At 38.4% G+C, this 22,903-nt stretch overlaps 3 protein-coding genes across 6 annotated transcripts in view; 2 read left to right on the top strand and 1 right to left on the bottom strand.

The window, feature by feature from the left end:
- The first annotated feature begins 739 nt into the window (after positions 1-739).
- Positions 740-8,801, top strand: dhodh (dihydroorotate dehydrogenase). Of its 2 annotated transcripts, none has more exons than XM_077562671.1 (9): positions 740-819; positions 1,862-2,074; positions 2,162-2,361; positions 3,401-3,483; positions 3,687-3,874; positions 4,263-4,376; positions 6,490-6,643; positions 6,724-6,883; positions 7,900-8,801. In XM_077562671.1, exons 2-9 carry the CDS (start codon positions 2,021-2,023, stop codon positions 7,949-7,951), a joined length of 1,005 nt encoding a protein of 334 aa, XP_077418797.1. In that variant the 5' UTR covers positions 740-819; positions 1,862-2,020; the 3' UTR covers positions 7,952-8,801. The 2 variants fall into 2 exon arrangements, with proteins under 2 accessions (XP_077418797.1, XP_077418796.1); XM_077562670.1 differs by having other exon boundaries at positions 783-873.
- Positions 8,802-11,951: 3,150 nt separating this feature from the next.
- Positions 11,952-20,856, bottom strand: LOC144050489 (adenosine receptor A3). Of its 3 annotated transcripts, XM_077563806.1 has the most exons (4): positions 20,650-20,856; positions 19,083-19,148; positions 15,582-15,947; positions 11,952-14,411 (listed from the first exon to the last, which is right to left on the bottom strand). In XM_077563806.1, the coding sequence occupies exons 3-4, from the start codon at positions 15,862-15,864 to the stop codon at positions 13,525-13,527; spliced, it is 1,170 nt and encodes a 389-aa protein (XP_077419932.1). In that variant the 5' UTR covers positions 15,865-15,947; positions 19,083-19,148; positions 20,650-20,856; the 3' UTR covers positions 11,952-13,524. The 3 variants fall into 3 exon arrangements, with proteins under 3 accessions (XP_077419932.1, XP_077419931.1, XP_077419930.1); XM_077563805.1 differs by lacking the exon at positions 19,083-19,148; XM_077563804.1 differs by lacking the exons at positions 19,083-19,148; positions 20,650-20,856 and having other exon boundaries at positions 15,582-16,119.
- Positions 20,857-21,212: 356 nt separating this feature from the next.
- Positions 21,213-22,903, top strand: part of dpep1 (dipeptidase 1) — a 17,070-nt gene continuing 15,379 nt past the window's right edge. The window contains exon 1 of the mRNA XM_077563808.1: positions 21,213-21,321. Within this exon, the coding sequence (XP_077419934.1) occupies positions 21,308-21,321 (14 nt within the window). The 5' untranslated portion in view covers positions 21,213-21,307. The remainder of the gene's footprint in view (positions 21,322-22,903) is intronic.

The following is a 22,903-nucleotide window of genomic DNA, read 5'->3' as shown; positions in this document are numbered from 1 at the left end:
TCCAAATTTCATCAGTACATGTGTTGGTTTGTTGACAAGTTCTTGTGTATGCAGTAAATAGACAGTATAGCAGTCTATAAATAAATAAATAAATACAACTTAAGTGTGGTTTGAAACAAATGTAGAATGTGAGATTTTTTTTCTGATCCAGATTGCATGCAAGGGGTGTGCTCATCCGTTATTAAATATTGTCTTTCTAATTTTTGTCCCATAAACATTTATCTCTGCTTGAGCCACTGAGCTATATCAATTGTACTGAACACATTTTATGATCAAGGTCAGACCAAAAAGATGAATGGAATATCTGCTGCTATCTAGTGGTACATTCCGGAATTTCACTGGTCTGATATGGAAATTCTTGACACTTCAAAAAAGAAAAGAAAAGATGTTAACATGTGAATTAAAAAAATATTGAATCAGTGTGTCAGATTTCGTCTCCACATTGAGTTGATGTCTGTGATTTTTTTCATGTTTAGTAAATAAAGTGGAACTACTGTAAATAGAGTAGACAATCTTAATGTTGTCTAATAACATATTGAATCTAAATATTAAAGTAAAGTGTAAAAGCCCCGATTATATTGTATCATAGCTGCATTTCAGATGTTTGTAGCAACAAACCGATTCGCGTCAAAATCGGTAAAGCATTCAATGAGTTGGCTGGGTGCTCCCGGTTAAAGATGGCGGTGTTGTCTGCATACGCTCAACCAGTAAATACTGCCTCTAGTGGTTATATCTCTATGGTCTACCAATCATGTTGGATGGAAATCTCGCGAGATGGTGACGCTGTCGCTACAACCGCGCGTGTTTGGGTAAGGAAACGTGAGTGTCCTTTCATTGTAAGTCAGACTTGGACCTATGGCGGCACATTTAAAGGTAAAATACACGCATACTTGTACTTTCTAATATCACTGACATGACCTTGGAGTTTGGTTAAGCTTCACTGGTTCGCTATAGTTTGAGTGCTATAGTTTGAGTGTCAGTACGTGCTACCTACACGAGTGTCAACATCTATCACAATGTTGGGCATAGTAGGCGCACAGTAATGTGCCAGTGGCAGTTATAATAATTTTTAATAGTTGTAATAATCACACTCTCTACAAACGTAGAAGTACAGATATATTTCGGGGGGAAAGTACAGGATATTGATTTAATTTAAAAGGGAAAATGTACAGCCTCTGAAATGTTCTTAAAAAGCACGAATGCTCTTATTTATTAGAGTAATAATGATACTTTATCTAACAAAACTTTTTTCGACAACACAAAATAATTTCCATCTTATTATCTGGGACTTCTATGCTATCAAAACGTGTTCTCACACCCTATCAACTAACGTTGTGAATTTGCTTGATTAGCAAATGACAGCTGATGATAAAATACACTTTTTTTTGTAATTGAACATGTAAAGCTGCTGTTTTGTAGGCTGTCACAAGACACAACGCATTTGCCATTGAATCAAGCTATTTGTGGCTGTCCCAGTTTTTTGTTGTTTTATTTTGCCTTGAAAGTCCACAATATTTCAATCAATCAAGCTCAAAACTGGGGTTGACTATCCCTATTTAGGTCTATTTTGTGTGTGTGTGTGTGTGTCCTCATTCACTGAGGGGGATTTTATTTTGGCAAAGTAATCAGTAGAAAATGTTGGGTGTAAAAGCAAAAGGTTGTCAGAAAACTCAAGTACAGATACCTGTAAAAACTGTTTTGTACTTCATAAACCAGAACTGTCCAATTAATGTATATTAAATTCCGATTACAGGTAAAATGACAGAGTATTTAAGCAGAATATTTCTTAACTAATGTAGTCTGTTGATGTCAATTGTAGACTTTTATGTTTGTGTGATCTTTTTCTCCTGTCTGTGAACAGAAGCAGCTCAAAGAGGCGGTGAAGATCATCGGCTCGGGTAGCTTCCTCTTTGCCTCCTACCTCACGGTGGTGGGAGATGAGCGTTTCTATGCCAACCAGCTGATACCCCTGCTACAAAGGGTAGCGGGTGCAGAGACGGCCCACGTACTCGCAGTAAAAATGATTAGTCTGGGTTTGGTTCCTCTTAACCGCTACCAGGACCCCGAGTCACTGGTGAGTGGTTTTATCTTAAAATCTCCCTTAAAGACACAATTGTGTCCTCTTTGACTGTGTGTTGTGTGTGTCCTCTGATGTGTGCAGGGAGTTAACGTCCTGGGCTTAAAGTTCAAAAACCCCGTTGGCATCGCGGCTGGCTTCGATAAGCACGGGGAAGCGGTGGACGGCTTGTACAAGATAGGCTTTGGCTTTGTGGAAGTTGGGACCATCACTCCCAAACCGCAAGACGGCAACCCTAAACCACGTGTGTTCCGACTAGCAGCAGACCGTGCCATCATCAACAGGTACGTTTGGCACAAATCACGAGGATCACCTCTTGTGGCTTTCATAGTCATAAAATTTTACTGTCGTTAATAAGAAATTTCAAGAAACCAAAGATCGTCATCCGCCATATCTGCTGCTTCACAAGTTACTAGTGATGGAAAAATTCCCGCTAGTAGTTTTGCTTATGGTTTTTCATCCGCTTTATGGCGCCATCAAGTAGTCAAGAAGACAACAGCATTGAGAATGTTAATCATGGCAATTTGTTTAAGAAAATAATGTAAATGTGTTACTTGGAGCAAAATTCAACAAGTACACGAAGGATAATTTTTTAAAATTCATTTTAAGTAATAGCTTCTCCACAGGTGTGTTTTTTTTTCTTTTTTTCTTTCTTTTTTTGTGAACAGTGACAAGACAACCATGAACCACATGGTATTTTAAGTACATTTTTTATGAATAGATGAGTATGAGTTTAAAACATCTATTAAGGGAATCGAACCTGTGATTCTGACTGAAGTGCAGCACCGTAACAACTGCGTCAGCTCAGCATGGGTGTATGTTCGTCTGCAAAATGCACACATTAAAGGGATACTTGACTCATTTTCCATTTTCAGCTACAATAAATTAATATTTTGCCTTATAATTAATGTGATAACTTCATTATTTTTAATTTACCATAAAATACCTTTAAAACAAATTTAGCCACTTGCTGTCACCTGGAAATGACATCACATGTTCTCAGTGCTGACTGAGGTAACGACCAATCATGGCTCAGTTTGCTTACGTCACATGAGCAAACCCAGGAAACAGGTGAGCTGTGATTGGTCGGTTTCATCCGTTTACTTAGTTTGTACTTGTACAAAAAGGGTGATTGTTTTTTGCTGATTCGTTCCTGGTGATGACGCCCTCAACGTTGTGGGTGAATTTGACTGAATTCATTCTACCTTTTTTTTTTTTTTACCATTTGAATAATTTATTAATTCCCCCTCTATAAATATGTGATGTTTTGGTACTTTTGTTTAGTTTTAAGAATGTAAGAATTGTATGTGTGCTTCTGCCTAGATATGGTTTCAACAGCTGTGGTGTTCTAGAAGCTCAACAGAGGTTGAAGGTTCGAGAGGGAGTTCAACAAGAGCAAACAAAAGGTTTGTTTTTACTTGCTTTGTGTGCAAATTTTATGGATTTATTGGCTTATTCTTTTTATATACATTTTTGACTTTTACCTCACTTATTATTTCACCACATCTGCTTAACGCAGGATTTTTTTCCCCTTTGGCCTAGTCTGTGCCCTTGTTGAGTCACATTTGTGACCATGCAGTTTGTTGTTTTTCTGTCTTTTTCTTTCTAGCCGGCCTTCCCCTGGGCATCAACCTGGGGAAGAACAAGCAGTCCCAGGATGCGAGGGCAGATTACTTGGAGGGGTTGAGAGTGCTGGGCCCGCTGGCTGACTATCTTGTGGTAAATGTCAGCAGTCCCAATACGCCAGGCCTCCGCGACCTGCAAGGCAAAGCTGAGCTGCGCCGTCTCCTGCATGCGGTATGTACTCCAAACATCACCTAATTACGTGACTTCATCTAAGACGGTTTCACCTCCCAAGAGATTTTATTTTAGAATATAAATCTTTGATTTACCTACATAGGAGATGTTTGATGCTAGAACAAAGATGGTCAAAGAGTTTTTTTTTCATGTTTTCTCAAAGCAACCCAACATTTCTTCTTATGTTCTTATAATCAAGAAATGTTTCCTGTTCCCATTAATGCGCTCTAGTTTTCAAGTTTGCCCTCACTGTCAACTCATCTAACATTTGTTAGACAAAAGTTTTACAGGTTCATATGTACAACGCAATCTTTTTGAATCATTCATTACCATTTGTTTCTGCCGCCTCTTCTTCTCATCTCCTTGCTATGAACTCAAATAATGGCAGGTGTTGACGGAGCGGGATGCGATGCAGGGAAGACGCAAGCCTCCTGTCCTGGTCAAGATCGCTCCTGATCTCAGCGCGCAGGACAAACAGGACATTGCTGACGTCGTTACTGAGGTTGGAAGTTTGATTTCCGTTTAATCTTGATGAGATGTTGCTTTCAGGTCTTCACATTCACTTCCAGTTTTATGTTTGCTGGTTTGTTTTAGCCGTTTGATTGTTCCAAATCCTTAAATGGGAAATCAACCCCCAAATTTTCCTGACAATAATACGTCATATGTGCCCAAGCTAGTCTGAACACACACTTTTCTAATTACAGTAATTTCTGGACTATAAGGCGCACCTGACTATAAGCCGCGCTAGCTAAATGTGGGTTACACATAGAAGCCGCACCCGATTGTAAGCCGTTGGTGTTTTAATGTTACCGCACCGGGACTTCCCGCTACTTTTTTTTCCATTATGAGGGCACAAATTGTCTCGCTCTCGTTTTCTTTCCTACTGTATTTGGGCTCACTTGGTTTGTTTTGCTCTGCCTGAAGCTCTTGCGCTTTCTTTATAGTGCGCCCCCTTGTGATCTGATGGATAAGCCGCACCTTTGTATTAGCCGCAGGGTCGAATGCAAGTGAAAAAAAGTAGCGGCTTATAGTCTAGAAATTACTGTAATATTGCGTTTGTGGAATATGAATTACGCAGCACAAGCCACCTTTTTTCATCCATCTCAGGGGCGGCCATTTTGCCACTTGCTGTCGACTGAAAATGACAACATAGTTGCTCAGGTAACGGCCAATCATGGCTCAGCTTCAGAAAACGGGTAAGTCGTGATTGGTCGCCACTTGAGCCCTGAGCAACTGTGATGTCATTTTCTGTCGACAGCAAGGGACAAAATGGCCGCCCCCTGAGATGGATAAAAATGGGTGATTTTTGCTGCTTAACTCATGTACTTCAAATGCAGTATTAATCAGAATACTGTGTTTAGACTAGTAGGGATGCATAGAAAATTTTTGGGTTGACGTTTCCTTTAAGAAGTCCTAAATGGTATTGAATCCATGAATATATAAACTTTATTGGCATTAAAATGTCTTAAATACATATTTCAAAATACTTAAGTGTTTTAACTATCTTAAATTAACATTATTTTAAAAAATAATTTACTGACGGACTCTCGTGGTAACATCACGCAATCATGTTAGCGGAACCATTAAAACAGTGATGTGGTTTTAATGGCGACTCTTAAGAGCAGATGCACGTCATTTATGTACTGGAGCAACTTTGGGCAACACGGAACATTGGAAGTTGGTCATAAATGTAATTTCAAATGCAATTAAAACATCTTGAATTGATCTTGCCTTAAATTGTAGAAATCCTGTAGATGTACTGTGGCATAATGTTATGTAAGCTTCACCTTTAACGTAACAGAAAGGCAACATTTTACTATATGGCTGCTTGATTACGAAGAAAATAGTAATCACGATTAATTTGTTAATAATTAAAATTGGTACAGAACAAGGACATGTTTAAACATGTAAAAAAAAATAGTAAATTAAGACAAATAACTTTATTTGAAACACTATAATTATGCAAATTCCTCTTGGACCGAACAAGATTTATGAAATTTGTAATTTTGAAATAAAAAAAGAAGTGCGAATATATACATTTAAACAACTCAAAATTAGTATTAAAAAAAAAAAAAAATATATATATATATATATATATATATATATATATATATATATATATATATATATATATATATATATATATATATATATATATATATATATATATATATATATATATATAATTTTTTTTTATTACCGTAATGCCAATTTTGTAATTGTGCAGTGTAATAATTGAAATTGTAAATAGGGCACAGCCCTATTTTACTACTAGTCTGTACATTCTTTACAAGTGCTACAGGTTTGCATCCTTCATTTCATTTAAATAAAAGAATGATTCCAAATCCTTTTGTTTAAACTGCAGAGGCTTTAAATTTTAAAGCGTCGACGTTGCCCTTTTCACTGTGACCTCATCACTACTTGTGGAGGTTGTTTTTAGAAAGTACACTGCGGTGTTCTTGTGTTCAGTGGTGCGAGCAGCAGACAAACCTTAATGGAAGAGGCTTTAAGAAGGGCAAATATTTTTACAACCGTCTTTTTCGGGATCGCGGACACGTTTGTCACCCGCTCGCCTCCCAAACGCACACGGTCGTGTTTGTCTTTCGTTTTCCCAGCTTGGAGTGGACGGCTTAATGGTGTCCAACACCACCGTGTCCCGGCCAGAGGTGCTACAAGACCCTCAAAGGTGCCAGACTGGCGGTCTGAGTGGGCAGCCTCTCAAGGACATGTCCACAAACACTGTCAGGGAAATGTACAGACTCACGAAAGGTACAGTATGTGCCGTTATATATATTTTTTCATTTCTTCTGCAAGTGACAGCCAGTGTAAATGTACCGATGTCGTCCTAGGCAAAGTGACAATCATTGGAATTGGCGGCGTGGCCAGCGGACAGGACGCGATGGATAAAATCCGTGCTGGTGCATCATTGGTGCAGCTTTACACAGCTTTGGCCTACCAGGGTCCGCCTGTGGTGACCAAGATAAAGCGGGAGTTGGAACTGCTTCTCAAGTGAGTGTTGGTCCTCGTTCATCGCTTGCTGACGTTGACGGAAATAGAGATGACTGGTTTGTCATGGTGGAGTTGGGCTTGGATCAGCAGCAGTGAGAGCCGCGCAATCTGATGCGGGGTTGGCAAACGCATTTTCATCCCACACACGTCAGCTTTATATTCCCTCCGAGAACTGGTTTCCATTTGAAATCCATCTACACTATCTGATATTGACCTGAAGTGGGAAGATCTGCATTCATTGCAATCCTACATACTGAAGTGTTTCTCATAATAGAATCTGTATTTTATTATTATCTTATTATTTTTCTGATATGTGCTTTTACTCCCTACATGATATTGTCACTTTTTAACTCCTGACTTGGTTAAAATTAGGGGTGTCAAGCGATTAAATTTTTCTGTTGTAATTAATTGCATAGCTTCACTAGTTAGTTAACTCATGATTAATCGCAACTTTTATATATTTTCTAAATATACAAGTTTTCATACTCTTGTTAACATAAAAGTTGAAAAAACTAATAGAAATATGGCTGTACCTTTTAGTCATTGATGCAGTAATTTCATCATTCATAAAAATTAGTTAAAATTAAGAAAGATGTAGTGTACGGTAAAAATAAGTGTGATATTGATTTGTGTTGAGGTCATTTTCTGCCACTAGATGGCATAATTGCATTTGTAAGACGTTGGTGACAGCTCAGTGCATTTTTCTTATCATATCAAGAGCTATCTAATCTTTAACATGAAGTAACTTGTGGAATTCTGCACATTTTTAAAATTGTAAAATACAATTTGATCCCAGTCTCCATAAATATATGCATTATTATTCAATTTATTACTGCTAAATTTTGACGTGGATGTGTCTGCTGCGTTTCGACTGAAATTCTCCCAGTACATGCTTTCCAAGTAAGGGGCAGTCATTAATCGCGCGTTTTAAAAAAATGTGTGGCGTTTAAGGAACTTTAAATTAAATCAAAATGAACGCACTCATTTTGACACCCCTATTTCTTTGTTTTTTGCAGAGAACAAGGATTTGGCAGTGTTTCTGAGGCCGTCGGAGCAGACCACAGATGATAGGATGGCTCGACTCGCTAGCAAAGGATTGTTGACACCAGCTGATGTCTCCGCAGCAGTTTTTCCTCCAGCTGGAGCAGCAGGAGTTTTTCTTTTGTTACAGCGAATTGCAGCAACTCTTAAAGGCTCCTTGTTTTTTTTTTTTAATGCATAATCGGACATTCTGCCGGTCTGGTGTCTTGTAGGCATCCATCCATTTTCTATTCCCCTGTTCAGGGTCACCGGGAACCAGGTGACTTTGGATCCGAGGCGCGGTACGCTCTAACCCGTCACCTGTCAATTACAGTGTTGACACGTCGATACAAGATGGCCACTGACCCTCGTGTCTTTTGCCCGTGGACAACATACCAACTCAACACGTGAAGGCTTCAGGTGCTCTTCAAATACCTTCTTGTTGTAAAACATGAATGATAATGCTCTTGGCATTGATATATACTGTACATATTTTATTTTTTAGGTTTGTTTAAGCAATTAAGACGTATGCAAAAATGCTGTAAGTGTGGCTTTGCTTGACAAATGTGAGCTGCTGCAGTTTCCCGTCATCTTAAGGCACTAAAAGAATACAGAGCTTAATTTAACATGTACTATAGAAATGTAAATGAGAGATGCAAATACACTATAATATTCTGGTATCGTCAACTGCAACTGGGCCTGGTTTCTTTCCAAGCACATTGAATGGTTGTTTTAAGGAAAATCCCAGCTTTAAAAACAGTTGTACTGTGACATTAAAAATTACTGGAAGAGGCTAAAGATAACGCGACTGCTGAGCTAAATCTGGAATCTGTTTTAAGAGTGAATTAGATTGAAAGTCATTTTACGGAATTGAGAATAAATTACTTGATTAGTTATACTAGGCATGCATTATTCATTTAATCACACGCGCAGACTTCCCATCTGAAGTTAATGAAGAGGTTGCAATCATGCGTGATATACTGAGGCAACGAAAGCACTTTGAGTTGCACGCATTTAAGATAAGGTGCAAGACAAATAAAGTTGAGTTGAGTAATCTGACAGCCCCCCCCCCCCCCCCATTAGAAACTATCAGACACAAATAATGACTTGCAACCCCTGAAAAAACTTTTTAAACTATGTTTACGTTTTGAAAGCATGGCTTTAAACAAGGGTTAATGTTTTAAACTAGCGTCTGTTGGTTTTTCAAATTAAAGTTTTAAACTTGCCTTCATGTTTCAAAGTGAGGTTGTGGTTTCAAATTAGGGTTTTTAACTAACGAGGGTTTTAAAATAGGGTTAGGGTTTCAAATTAGGGTTATAAACTAGGCTCAATGATTCTAATGAGGGTTTTTAAATAGTGTTGTTCCGATACCGGTATCGGAAGAGGCCCCGATACTGCATTAAAAGAGTGGTATCGGCATCGGCAAGTACTAACAAGTAACATGCCGATACCATTATTTACGACGCTAATATAGGGTTTTGGATGCAGCATCTTGTGTCTCGCTTGTGCACGACATTCACTGATGTGTGGCGTGTTCGTGGCCAAGATTTCCTGTTGGCCCTTGAATGCTCTGAACCAATGGCAGGGCAGCTTTTTCGTGTATTGGAACAACACTAGTTTTAAACGAGGGTTGGGGTTTTAAACTCAAGTTAGTGTTTCAAATTAGGGTTTTAAATTGAGGTTTAAGTTTCAAAGTGTGTGTCAGGTTCAAACTACATCAACTTAAATTTGGCTTAACCGGAAATTTCACGTGTGCAAGTAAAAAATTTAGGAGGCCGAGCACGGCAAGTATAAAAGACTTAACATTCACATCTTGTTGTTTTTTTTTCTTCCATTATGTAACTGATAAATGGGCTGAAGTGGAAGTGTCAGCAACAAAAAACATATCATACCAATACTAAAAATACGGACAAAATTATATTTTTAATTTTTTTTGTTGCTGATTCTGCCGATCACATTTTATTGCTCGATAATGACCACAAAGGTCTTTTATGCAGCGTCGCCGTTGTTGTGTGATACTGATAAATATTCCAGTATGCACGTCTCCCTGCAGACGTGCTGCGAAGGCCACTCAAGTTAAGTGCAAGAGTGCAAGTTTGAATTGAAGAGACATTCGGATGAACTGAGCAGATGCATTTATTTATATAAAAAAAAAGAAAAACAACGTCAGCAGGGACTCCGAATGCCGCGCACCTGCTTCAAGCACACATCAGACGAGTGGACAGGTGGCATCACTCGGGCCGGGCGCTGATTCCAGATGAATAATCTAGTTGACATGTCGGTGAGGTGTACTTAACATTTGCTGGACAAATGGAGCTGGGTCAGAAATGCCGGGGAGGGGGCGCAGGTGTTTGTACACATACAATACGATTCGACGTTCACTTCACACAGGCTTAATATTGGATTGAGCTTGCTATTTTACTTTTATTTCTCACCTCCAATCCATTTACTAATGCCACTATGTTGCTATACTTATACGTATTTGCAGGGAAAACAGTAAGAATGCAGAATTTGTGCGCCTCAACAAATTTTGTCATGTCACATTCAATTATTTCCTTTGAAAACAACAGGCTATTCCGTGTTGTTTAGTTTTGCATTACTTAATTGTCTAGACTGCTCCAAATGAACGTAATACGTGCTACATTGCTCGCAAACCTAGCGTGGCCCTGAGGTGCAAAACACAACGACAAATAACGAAAGGCAACAGTAAATGAAACAAAGAGTTAAACAAAACAAGAAACAGCTAAACATATATATATTTTTTAAACACACAACCACAAATGAAAAAACACAAAAACAAGTAGCTAAACAAAACAACAAAAGGGCAAACCACAACACCCTGGGCTAGAGTTGGGGGACACACAAACGTAAACCACAAAAATAACTAAACAAAAAAAATTCAACACTACAACAAAAAACACCGAAACACAAAAAGAAAGAAATTTAGAACACAAAAAAAAAAAACAGTAAATAAGAAAAACACAACAGCTGCAACAAGACAACAAAAACCACAACAGTAAATGTAAAGAAAAAACACAAAAAATAGCTAAAACAACACAAAATAAACAACAGCAAATGAAAATAACAGCACAAAAATTCCTAAACAAAAAACAATAATGAAAAAACACAAACAAAAAATTATTAAAAAAACAATAACAAAACTAAACAACAGCAAAATAAAAATTAAAAGAAACACCCAAAAACAAATAGCTAAAGACAACGACATTTTCCTGCCGGCAGAGAAATGTTTAGACATGAGTTAATGTTTTATTTGGCATTGCGACCAGCACAGACACCCCCGCAGCCATCTCTGCCTTTGCCCTGGCTTGAGCCAAAAACAGAGCCAGCCACAGGTGGTCTGTGCACTTTATTGGTTGTGACACACGTCTCTTGCCTTAAGTGCTGGGAGAGACAATTAAAAATGCATCAGTACCATGCAATGAGAGGGCTGGAAAGGACACACAGCAGACAGCAATATGTAACCTTGCTCGGGCTCCGACCTCTCAGCCCTTGTCCACCGGGCCTTTTCTGACGTATGTACGCATAATACGCACTTTTACAAAATAAGATATTTGTTTGTCTTGGCATCACATCTTTTTTTTCCGAGATAGAAGTGATACAAATGTAAATTGCTTTATTAAATCCAACTGTTGCAGCAGCATTTACAGTATTTTTTTTTTTTTTTAAATTTTAAGTCAGGTTTCCATCTGTCAGTATGCTAAAATATTTCCTCCACGGATCACAATCAATAAAACGCCCACTCTAATCCACACAATATGGGGAAAATGTGTTTGATTTTTAACCGTAGGCTTATACAGTGTCAGCGCTTGGGGAAATGGTCTGAGTAGGCTGGGAATGCTGGTGAAGAGCAAATCCAGTTTCAAGAGCTCCTGGGCATGTGCCGAGAACATAATCCATTTACCAACGAGCACATTCAACATACTGTATAAACACGTGACATAATAGGAAAGATCTTGTTGGGGGGGGGGGGGGGGGGGGGAACGAAATTAGGTTAAATTGCTTTGCAGCAGATAAACCGTATCAAGATCACAAATGAAATATTCCCAAAACTCGTTTTTTATTTCCATTACACATTTGCACAGTACAACAATTAGCATGGATATTGTTTATTTTAAAGTTTTTATTCATGCGTCGTTCTCACAGATGTTCCACGCAATGGATCCGTTTGGAATTTTCCATTGAAAATGAATGGCGGATTCTCAATCCCGAGGTAACGTAATCACTGCAACGACAGCTTTTAACGCTGAGGGCTGTTGGAGCCTTTCTTGCTCCTCGAGATGCAACATTTTTTCGAGACTGTAGCATAACCATTTTCATACTAGGGGTAATTTAGTTGCCATCATCATCAAAATTACTATGAATTACAATGATTGTAAAAATTGGGACTCTTGAGATTTTTAGAAGTCTAAAAAAAAGAGCCAGAGGTCAAATATAGAACGTGTGTTCAAAACCATTGTAGAAAATATGATGCCCTTGTAAAAAGTCTACAATAAGAATATCTACTATTTTATGTATAAAGTTGTTTAAGGTACTTACTGGTAAAGTATCAAATTTCAGGTTTTAAAATGGCATAGAAAAAACAAACAAAAATAGTGTTAATGTATGCTGTCTGAGGTCTGAGCAGGTATGAGGGTGTGATGTAATCAGAAAAAAAAAAACAGTTTTACGTTATTACAGGATGAGTAACATTGAAACTGATGGTTAAGATTTTTTTATTTGTGAACTTTATGGCAGATATTACCAAAAAAGATCTCATTGTAGCTACAAGTAGTATGAACAAAAAATGTCTACCCTACACCTTCTTCCAATAGAATCGAAAGAATGGAAACGTACAAAATCTTCTGATGTCGTGCTGCAAACGGCTTTTAAATTGAGATCAAATACAGTCGCGTCTTTGTGTTAAAACTCTGCTTTTGTATAGTGTGCTTCATTACGAGCTTTTGATGATGGTTACTGGAAAGCAGACCAGTTCTCGATATACGCAAAATTCGGTTTTATGGTGTAACCGTATTCCAAAGGAGTGCACCAAAACACAAATTCTAAATCGGAAACTAGCAGGATTAGCTGCATAACGCTGTTCATGAATTCACATGATCTCAAAGAATTATCACTTTTTCTTTACATGCAGTATATAAAACATGCCTCGTTAAAAAAATTATAATCCCCCAAAAAACTGTGTTCCTGAGGTACGGGCACAAAACAAGCAAAGAAGTCAGAGGAGAGATTTGATCATGGCAAAAATAAAGAATATTTATATACTCCTCCCCCCCTTTTTTTTTTATAGATATTGTAATCTACATTATGTGTGTCTGTGCTTGACAAAAGCTAAGACAACTGACGTTTGTCAAATTCTAAAAGACTTCAAACTGAGAGGAACATCTAGCCAAAGACTGCCTAACAACATCGAAAGCTTGCCAAAAAAGACTTCACAGAGCCAGAAACAAAGAGAGTAAAGATAACAACATGCTTGTTGCCACTTCAATCCCATCATCAGTCTCAAGATCGTCATCGTGCTCTAAACGAAGTTTCCTTGTGACAATGACAATAAATATTCGGAATCTGAAGAATTCAACAAGAAGCTCCGGTACCGGACATTTCCTTCAGGTTTTCTCCTCCTGCGGGGGACAACGATCACGCTGAAAAAGTAATGTCACCCCCTTCCGAAAACGATGGTCCCTGACGCTGTAGATGATCACATTACAGCAGCTGTTTGCCGTTAGAATCCAGAAGGCAACAAAGGAGAAGTTGCACCAGGCGTATCCCACCACGTTGCCCAGAACAAATACCGCAATTGGAGAGAAGGATGCGGTGAACGCAAATGTTAAAATGCTTATCGTCTTAGCGGCCTTAATGTCTGAAAAGGAGGGTCTGTGGGGACATGCCCCTCCCCCTCCTGCTCCTCCTCCTCCATCAGCCAAACTCCCTTCGGAGAGAAGTTTGCGTCTCCGGGAGTACTGCCTGATGCTTGTGAACGACATAATGTTGACGGCCAACGTTGCGCCGAGAAGAGTGAAGTCAAACACTGGGAATAACAGGAGGATGTTGGCGTCACGTGGCAGCTGGTTGCCGAGCAACAGCGGGGAGTAGTTGCACATCCGGCTACACTCGTTGTACTCTAACGTGAAGTTGCTGCTGAATAAAAGCGGCGCCAGAGCCAGGAGAAAGCTGGCAGCCCACGAGAGCAGGATGAGGAGAAGCGTTCTCCTCCGCGTCACCAAGGCGTCCTTGTGCAGCGGCCGCAGGATGGCCACGCTTCGCTCCACCGTCATGAGGAAGATGGTGCTGATGGAGACAAACGTGCACCCGGCGAACACGGGTCCAATCAGCATGCAGGGCTGCCAGGGGTTCCTCTGTCCGCTTAGAGGGGTGGCGGAAACCTTTTGGTACCAAACGGGAGGCGTGTAGGTTAGCATCAGTGAGACTTCCGTGTAAACGGAGAAAGGGACCACGAGGACGCCCACCATCATGTCGGCGAGAGCCAGAGACACTGTCAACAAGAGATACGCATTCATTAGGAACGTTTACAATGGACTAGAAAAAACTGTAGTAGACTTGTTCGAGTGCAGGGGTCGGCAATATGCAGCTCTGGAGCCACACGTGGCTTTTTCTTCTGTGGCTCTTTGTAGATCTCGAAAAAAAAATTTTTTTTAATGTAGGCTATATATATTTTTACATATATATTTTTTTAGATAAAATATTCTTTAAATGAATTTAGGATTAAAATAATAATAATAGTAATTAAATATTTAAAAAAAAAAATCTGATCCAAATTTTTAAGTTATCAGAAAGAGACGGAAGGTTGATGATTTTTTTAAATACCTAAATGTCCAAAAAAGTGACTATAAAATGTCCAAAAAGGCAGAATTAGGCCTACCATAAAATGTCCGTGAAATAAATAAAAAAAAGGAGGCAAAAAGCATTCAAAAAGTAACCATAAAATGTCCAAAATTGCCAAAAATTCCAGAAAGTTGATAGCAAAAAAGTCAAAAAATGCAGAAAAGAATCAGAAAATTTTTAAAATATGAAAAATTACCCCCCCCCCAAAAAAAAATCCAAAATCAAAAGAAGAAATCCCGAAAATGCCTCAAAATTGCAAAAAAAAAAAGTAAGAAAATTGATATCTTAAAAAAAAATTGCCAGAAAATGTCCAAAAAACGAAGAGAAGAGGCGGAAAAAAAATATTAAAAATTAAGTCGAAGAAAATTAATGTCTATGTATTGGATGCTGCTGTCATATTTTTGAGTTGTGGCTCAGTACATTAGACTAACACTTTCCTTTATCACAATCTCAAAAAAAGGTTTTGTGGTTCCACACAGATTTGTGGTTATTTATTTGGCCTAAAATGGCTCTTTTGACATGAAAAGGTTGCTGACCCCTGTTCTAGTCTCAGTCTAGCGCTCTAGGGAGGTGACAGACAGAACTTGAACTTTGTGTTAGCCTTGGTTGCTCCGACTCTCCGAGTCCAGCTCTGTCCCACTGTCATACGGTGTTCCACAGGGGTCTATTATGGGGCCCCTGCTGTTTTCATTGTATTTGCTGATGTGGTTCTACTAGTAATTACAAATGACAGGGCTACTCCATTGTTATAAAATATATATATTTTTTAAATTATAATATAAAAAAAACCTTGCTAAGCTAAGACACTGAAAGCAGTTACCTTTCAAGTAGCCTTGTGGAGTCCTGGACTGTCTCGTCTGCACAAATACAATCAGAGTGATCACATTCCCGACCACTATTGCAAAAGTCAGGCTGACCATGAACGCAACTGCAAAGGCACGATTGAGAAAGCCGCAGCAGCAGACGGTACAAAGAGGAGCCAACGGCTGGTTCGATAGAAGTTCTGCCCGAGAAGCTGGAGTCCGGTTAAAGTGGGAGTCTATGGTCGGCAGAAGAACGGCTAAATTCCCAAGCAAATCGGTTTCGTTCAGAAAAGCAGTCATGGTCCAGGATGGTCTGGTCTTCACTTGTGTTGTTCGTCTGGCGGGGCCAGTCTGGAGACCTTGTCCTGACTTCAGGGAATAACCTGTTGGGGAAGTGGGATCCACCATCAAGACATCAAAATGGCAACTCATGAAAACAAATTTTACACCACCGACACTGAGGGACCATACAGACAAACAAGGTCTCACACTCACATCTTTGGACAATTTAGAGTCTTCAATGAACCTAACATGTTTTGGGGATGGGGACCAGAAGAAAACCCACACAAGCGCAAGGACAGCATGCAAAGTCTAGACCAGAGGTGGGCATCGAGGGCCGGAGTCCTGCAGGTTTTGCATGTTGCCCTTCTCCAACACAGCTGATATATGATCAGCTCATCAGCAAGCTCTGCATAAGCCTGATAACGATCCTGCTGATTGGAATCAGCTTGTGTTGGAAGTGAGAAACCTCCAAAACCTGCAGGACTCCGGCCCTCGAGGACCGAGATTGCCCACCTCTGGTCTAGACGATGATAAAAGTTTTAAATGCTCAATCTCAGAACTGTGAGGCAGACATGCTGGTGGAAAAAAACAAACATCTAACTTGATTAAGTCGACCACAAAAATTGGTCGTCACAAAAAACTTCGGCTTCAAAACTATAATTAATCATTTGAAAATAGCACCAGGAACCAATCTTTGGCCACTTTCCATGAAGCCATTCTCAAAATTTAAAAAGAAGCCTCTTTAAACTGAAATAAAAGTTACATATTCTTGGGCAAAAAATTTTTGGGGGGTTGTTTTTTTTTTTACTACAAATTTGAAAACAGCACCAGGAACCAATCTTTGGCCAGTTCCCACACGCACGTTTGCTGCTGACTGATCAAGTCTGATTTCCATCCTTCCTATGAAGTCGTTGTCAAAATTTAAAAAAGAAACCTTTTGAACTTAAATAATAATAATAAAGTTACATATTCCGGCAGTATTTTTCCCTTTTTGTTAACTGAAAATTTCAAGCATCTGACTTTTGACTTCTCAAAATAGTAGTATTGATTGTCATACTTACAATCATTGAAAAGTATGTTTATGATTATGGCGGCAGTTTGCGGTGGTTTCTGCCTTTTTCAGAGCCATATTTATTGTGACCTTATTGAGCTGGAACTAAATTACACCTCTTAGTATAATGCAGAAATGAAAATACAATGTTTTTTGCTCTTGTACGTGAAAATAATGGAAGCACATCCATTAGAATATTTTCCGCCATAGTACAGCCTGACAAAAGATTTTGTGTTATTTGCGTGTGCTGCTTCTGCTCTGCGGTCTCGCGCACGAGCACGGCACTGCTGTCAGAAATCATTCAGAACATCTTAAGTTCTGCTCTCTGAGCTGACAATAACGTGCACAGGCCCTTCAATCATTTATGACATTGGCTGTTTTGGAGAGCAGGACGCACACGTACAACAAAACAAACGGTAACAGGAAGGGACACAATCAGACACTGAAAACCAGATTTGCTCAGAGTAAAGTCGCAAATTTGATCACCTTCTAAAACCTGGGAGCGGGAAAATGCAGCGTTATTATGATTAACGTGGATGTTATAGAAATGTGACTGGCCCGATGGATCTTCCCTCATTAACGCATTGTGCTACTCGCGAGAAACAGATCAATTGTTTGAGTATGTCGCAATGGATCCCGCTGTTGTCATTTTGATCCAAATTCAGTTAAAAAAAAAAAAAAAACGTCCCTGATTGTGATGAACTCGCTTGAATGTAAATCCAATTCTTCACATCTGCGCTTATGTAAATGAAGTTACTTCACACTCCAGTGCACTGCAGCAACAATCTCATTTAAATCAGCCGGATTGATTGCGTGATAAGTGCTGAACGTGTTCAATTTAATAACGCACATACTGTAGTTATCACATGCGGAACTACAATGGCGTATTAGGGCCATCACATATAAATATAAATAGATAGGGGGGGGGGTAATATTTGTATTTGTAATAATGTATTTGTGAGGTTTTTTTCTCTCTCAAATTTGCCACTTTATGTTGCAAATGTTCGAGTTTTTTCTGGTAAATTCTTGATTTTTTTTCTCACAAATTTGCCACTTTATATTGCAAATCAAGTTTTTTCTCAGAAATTCTTGATTTTTCTTACTCTCAAATTTGCCACTTAATGTCGCAAATATTCGAGTTTTTTTTTTCTCAAAAATTCTTTGTTTTTCTCAAATTTGCCACTTTATAATGTCACAAATGTTCAAATTTTTCTTGCAAATTCTTGATTTTTTTCTCCTTCTCAAATTTGCCACTTTATGTCGCAAATGTTCGAGTTTTTTCTGGTAAATTCTTGATTTTTTTTCTCACAAATTTGCCACTTTATATTGCAAATCAAGTTTTTTTCTCAGAAATTCTTGATTTTTCTTACTCTCAAATTTGCCACTTAATGTCGCAAATATTCGAGTTTTTTTTTCTCAGAAATTCTTTGTTTTTTTCAAATTTGCCACTTTGTCACAAATGTTCAAGTTTTACTTGCAAATTCTTGATTTTTTTCCCCCTCTCTCTTAAAATTGTCACTTTATGTCGCAAATATTAGAGTTTTTTTCTGGTAAATTTTTGATTTTTTTCTCTCACAAATTTACCACTTTATAATGTCACAAATATTTTTAAAAATTCTTGCAAATTCTTGATTTTTTTTCTCACTCTCAAATTTGCCACTTTGTCGCAAATATTCGAGTTTTTTTCCCCTCAGAAATACTTTGTTTTTCTCAAATTTGCCACGTTTTAATGTCACAAATGTTAAAAATTTTCTCGCAAATTCTTGATTTGTTTTCTCTCTCTCTCAAATTTGTCACTTCATGTCGCAAATATTCAAGTTTTTTCTCTGAAATTTGTGAGTTTTTCCTCTGAAAATTACCCCCCTCTCTAAAAAAATATATAAATCATACAGAACACTCATCTATGGAAAGAATAGACCGTCGCTGTTCAGTTCTTCCTGCTTTATAATAACTAAATGAGAAAGAATTAAATAGACTCTAAAACCTCGTTTATTGTGTGACGTACATGTTGATGTTTTATTCCTATTCTAAATATTGGTCTTGTAATAACATTTGCACCAGATTGTGGATACATAAAAAATATATATATTTAACTGTGTATAAAGCTGAAATGACAATAACATAAAAAAAAGGCTGGAGCTTAGAATAGTCAGGGGGGAAAACAACTCATTAAAAGCCTGGTTACCTTCAGTGAAGATGACAGGCTAAAGTCCACCCTGTGGCCAGACCTCCAGTGCTGCGAGACCAGCAGCTGACATCACACAACACAACACACACACTTGTTTATCGTTCTGTATGCACACTGACATACTGTATCCCCTTGTGTTTTGGATCAATTGAAAGTCCATTCACACATTCCAGCGTGACCGATAAGTATTAAGCATGCGTGTAGCGCGACTTGACGTCAAACCTTGTAAGGTCTCCTCACCCTGTCACAGGTGATTCTCTTTTGAAATGAAAACGAGCACACTGCGCAAAAAAAAAGTTGCATATAAAATGACATGAAATTAAAGCAAAACAACACAAGGAACTTTTCAACCTTCATAAAATATTTTTATGACTCATCTGATGAAACAACGACTTTCAACGAGTTGAATGGTACCTTTGTCGCAGCCTGAAGGCGTCTTTGTGGAGGGTGGCAGGAACCCTTGCACACAAAAAAAACTACAAATACGGACTGCTTCACAGATTGTCACGTCCCTCTTTCCCCGTTTGTTACAAAGACGGAAGTCGATTCGAAGCTTTTCCGCGCGGTTACTGCTGTCATGACAGAAGCGGCATAAGAAACTAAAAGCTTTTTTTCGGCGGCGATTAAAAAATAACGTAAAAAAAAAACGAAAAAGGGAGGTCACCCGGAGAAAAGGATGACGTTATGTGCTGGTCCTTTTGGGAAATGTGGTCTTCATTCAGTCATAATACTACTGCTTTTGTCCATATGGTGGGGTATATTCACCCATCCCTGATCTATTTTGCTTTACATTTTGCTACACTTTAATATGTCAAACTTTGTTTTTGTAAGCTCTTTCTGGTTTCTAGTCACCTTTTGCTTGGTCTAAAAGCAGGCACGATGATGATGATGATGATGATGATGATACTACACAGTCAAATCTAGATAGCGAATAGCGAAAAAACTCGAGTAACTGATACACCACAAAAAAAATTTCAGAATCGGCTACAACAGTTATAAGATCACAAACAAACAATAGAAACATTTCATGATTAACTCGAAAGCAAAGAAGTGAAACTGAATTGTGAACCTTGAAATGCAGAAGATGACTGATGTGGAATGGAATGGAAAAAAAAGAGGCGCCAAATGATGTATCAGCTTTTATATTATACGGCTCATATTGACAATGTGCTGCTGATGACTTCTGATCTTTGCGTCTGATTTGGGGTTATCGGTCAGGGGTGCGAAACTGGCTGGTGCGTACTGCCGTGTGTCAGGAAGCTTTTTTTTTTTGTCTCAGTTGCAGGTCAAGGGTCTTCCAACAGGAAAATGAGCAAAATGCCAATTTTTCATTCGTTAGTCCAAATTCATGATCTGATTTTCATTCACATTCATTTTCTCAGTAGTGCACTTCCTTCATCTGTTGATTCCTTTCTGTAATGATTTTTCACAAAACGTCTCAAAACATGACAGTCTCCTTCCTAACCCTCAGCTAAAAAGATAGCAATATTTAGTTTGTTGAAAAGTATTTGCCATTCATACAACATTTTATTAACTACAAAAAAAAACGCAACATTTTTCTTACCTGAATTTGACGGATGTGAACCATCAAGCAGTTGAGCACGGGTGGGAGAAAGAAAATCAGGGAGAAAAACAATCCAATGAAAGAAGCTTGACCTCTCGGGAACGAATACGAATGCAATTTGCTTCCGCCAAGCAGGAGAAGCGTTCAGCGCGATCCGTCACTCTCTCCTCATTCCATCGTCACACTGCACACGCACTCCTCGCATCCTCCCTCCTTCCTCCCACATCAGCCTCTGCATGTACGCAACGCACTCTTGCAGCAAGTTCACCACTATTTTCGTTCGCAAGTTGCCGCCGCCTCCTTCTTTCCTCTCAGATTTGATCTTGTATTGCTTCCGGCTTCGTACAATGAATGGAATCTCCGAAGTTCATGAATAAGGTCGCGTTATGGATTCATTTCGCCTTGAGTCATAGAAACAAAACAGATTGACCTGCACGTAATTGTAATTGGTCTTTGGAGGTGAAGTTCATGTTCAATGCAGTCATACGTAACTCCCACATGATTACTTTTGAAATGGAATTAGCTCAAAGCTAAGAACAACTTGAGGCCACCTACAGGCCGTTGGTGGAACTGCAGACAGCCAATAAGGACGGTTTAGTGTAAAGACACAAAGGATAAACTGTAGGAGTGTTTCCATGTCCACCGGCTGGTTGGTTTAATGGTTTTAAAAAGGTAGGCTATATTTTCTATCACACGTAACTGCTGTAATAATACACTAATGTATTATTATTATTATTACCTATTAGTGTTGTTGTTCCTGCTGTTGATGTTAACCAGCTTAATGAATTTAGGCTGAAATTGAAATTCAGTGTTTTGAAAATCTCTTATTTTATGAGAAATGTTTTTTTTTCTTCTTCTGTGTACTTGTTATTGCTTTTTCTCATGACTCTCAGGGCATTGTTTTGTGTCCGAATGTGTAGTAATAGTAATAATAATCAAAGTAAAAGTAAAGTATTAAAAAACCTAGTTACAATTTGGGTCAGGTCATTCAGAAATGGAGTAAAAAAACAATAATAATAATAATATAGTCACAATGTGTACATAAAATATGCAAAATGCAGTAGTTTTTTGTAATAAAAGTATTCTAAATCTCATTTTTGTATTGTAGTATTTATAATTAACTAACCATTAATTTAATAAAATATTTTTGAAACAATTGTAAATTTGCTAATATGTTTGCTACTATTACCAATAAATTAATTAAGAAATGAATCTCGTTAAGCTACTGCAAAACATACAGAGTGAGTCAATACGTTTTAATGAACCAATTTTAGGAAAGGGTTGTTAAACTCATTTTAATTCAGGCGCCACTTTCACACAAATTTGATATGAAGAGGGCCGGACCACAACGCCCATGGCCTGATAAGCTATAAACAACAACAGGTCAAAAATAGTTCCTTTTATTTATTATTTTAATGCCGATTAATCTGAAATTTCTAAACAAACTCAAATCCTGAGTAACAGCCAAGTTTCAAACCCTTAAAAATTAAACCTGGGGAAAGAAAAGCCTTTCATGATCGGGGGAGTCAAGCCGAGCTCAGATGACATTTTGCAAGAAGGTCAAATCACGATGAGAAAGATGATCATCTGATTTTAAACTCATTCGTTATGTAGAATGAGAGTTTGCAGAAAATGAAATGCTGTTAAAAAAAAGTCTACTTGTTAGACAAAATTAATGAAAGAATAAACGGTGGTGTTCCGTGAAAGGGATGATCATATTTTCTCCGTACACATGAACATGATGAATTTCTGATTTGTGCCTAAGGTTAGTGACTACACTGAAACTCAATTCCATCTTCTGAATATGCATACTTCATTTCAATAGTCTTTGTTGAATACCTCATTAAATACTATACCGTCACTGTTTAATCGTTTGACCCTCTTGATAAATGAATGTAAAATCTGACGACTATTCAATCAGGCTTGCTCAAGACAAGAGTGACTCACTTTTTCCGCATGTACGTTCCTGTTCAAATGCTCTCGTTGGTTAATTGGCTTGTTGACTCGGGTCCGTGTTAATGACAAATCAATGGCACTGCTTTAGACACGGCAACAACAACTTGTCGGGAACCGCCCACTTTGGGGCCCCTTACCAGATGTTGCTGGCTGGTGGCTTGGAGGGAATCCTGAGAGACGGCTGATATTGGGCCATATCAGCGACAAAATTGGACATGCTGGAATTTGGGAATGTCTCTTAACGGGGTTCTCTATAAGCAGCCTTACTAGTTCCTGGATTGTACACCACCAAAGCCCA

The sequence above is a fragment of the Vanacampus margaritifer genome, chromosome 4 (assembly GCF_051991255.1).
Source record: "Vanacampus margaritifer isolate UIUO_Vmar chromosome 4, RoL_Vmar_1.0, whole genome shotgun sequence".
NCBI lineage: Eukaryota > Metazoa > Chordata > Actinopteri > Syngnathiformes > Syngnathidae > Vanacampus > Vanacampus margaritifer.
Note: the sequence above shows the minus strand (reverse complement) of the source record. Positions and strands in the feature narration are given on the sequence as shown.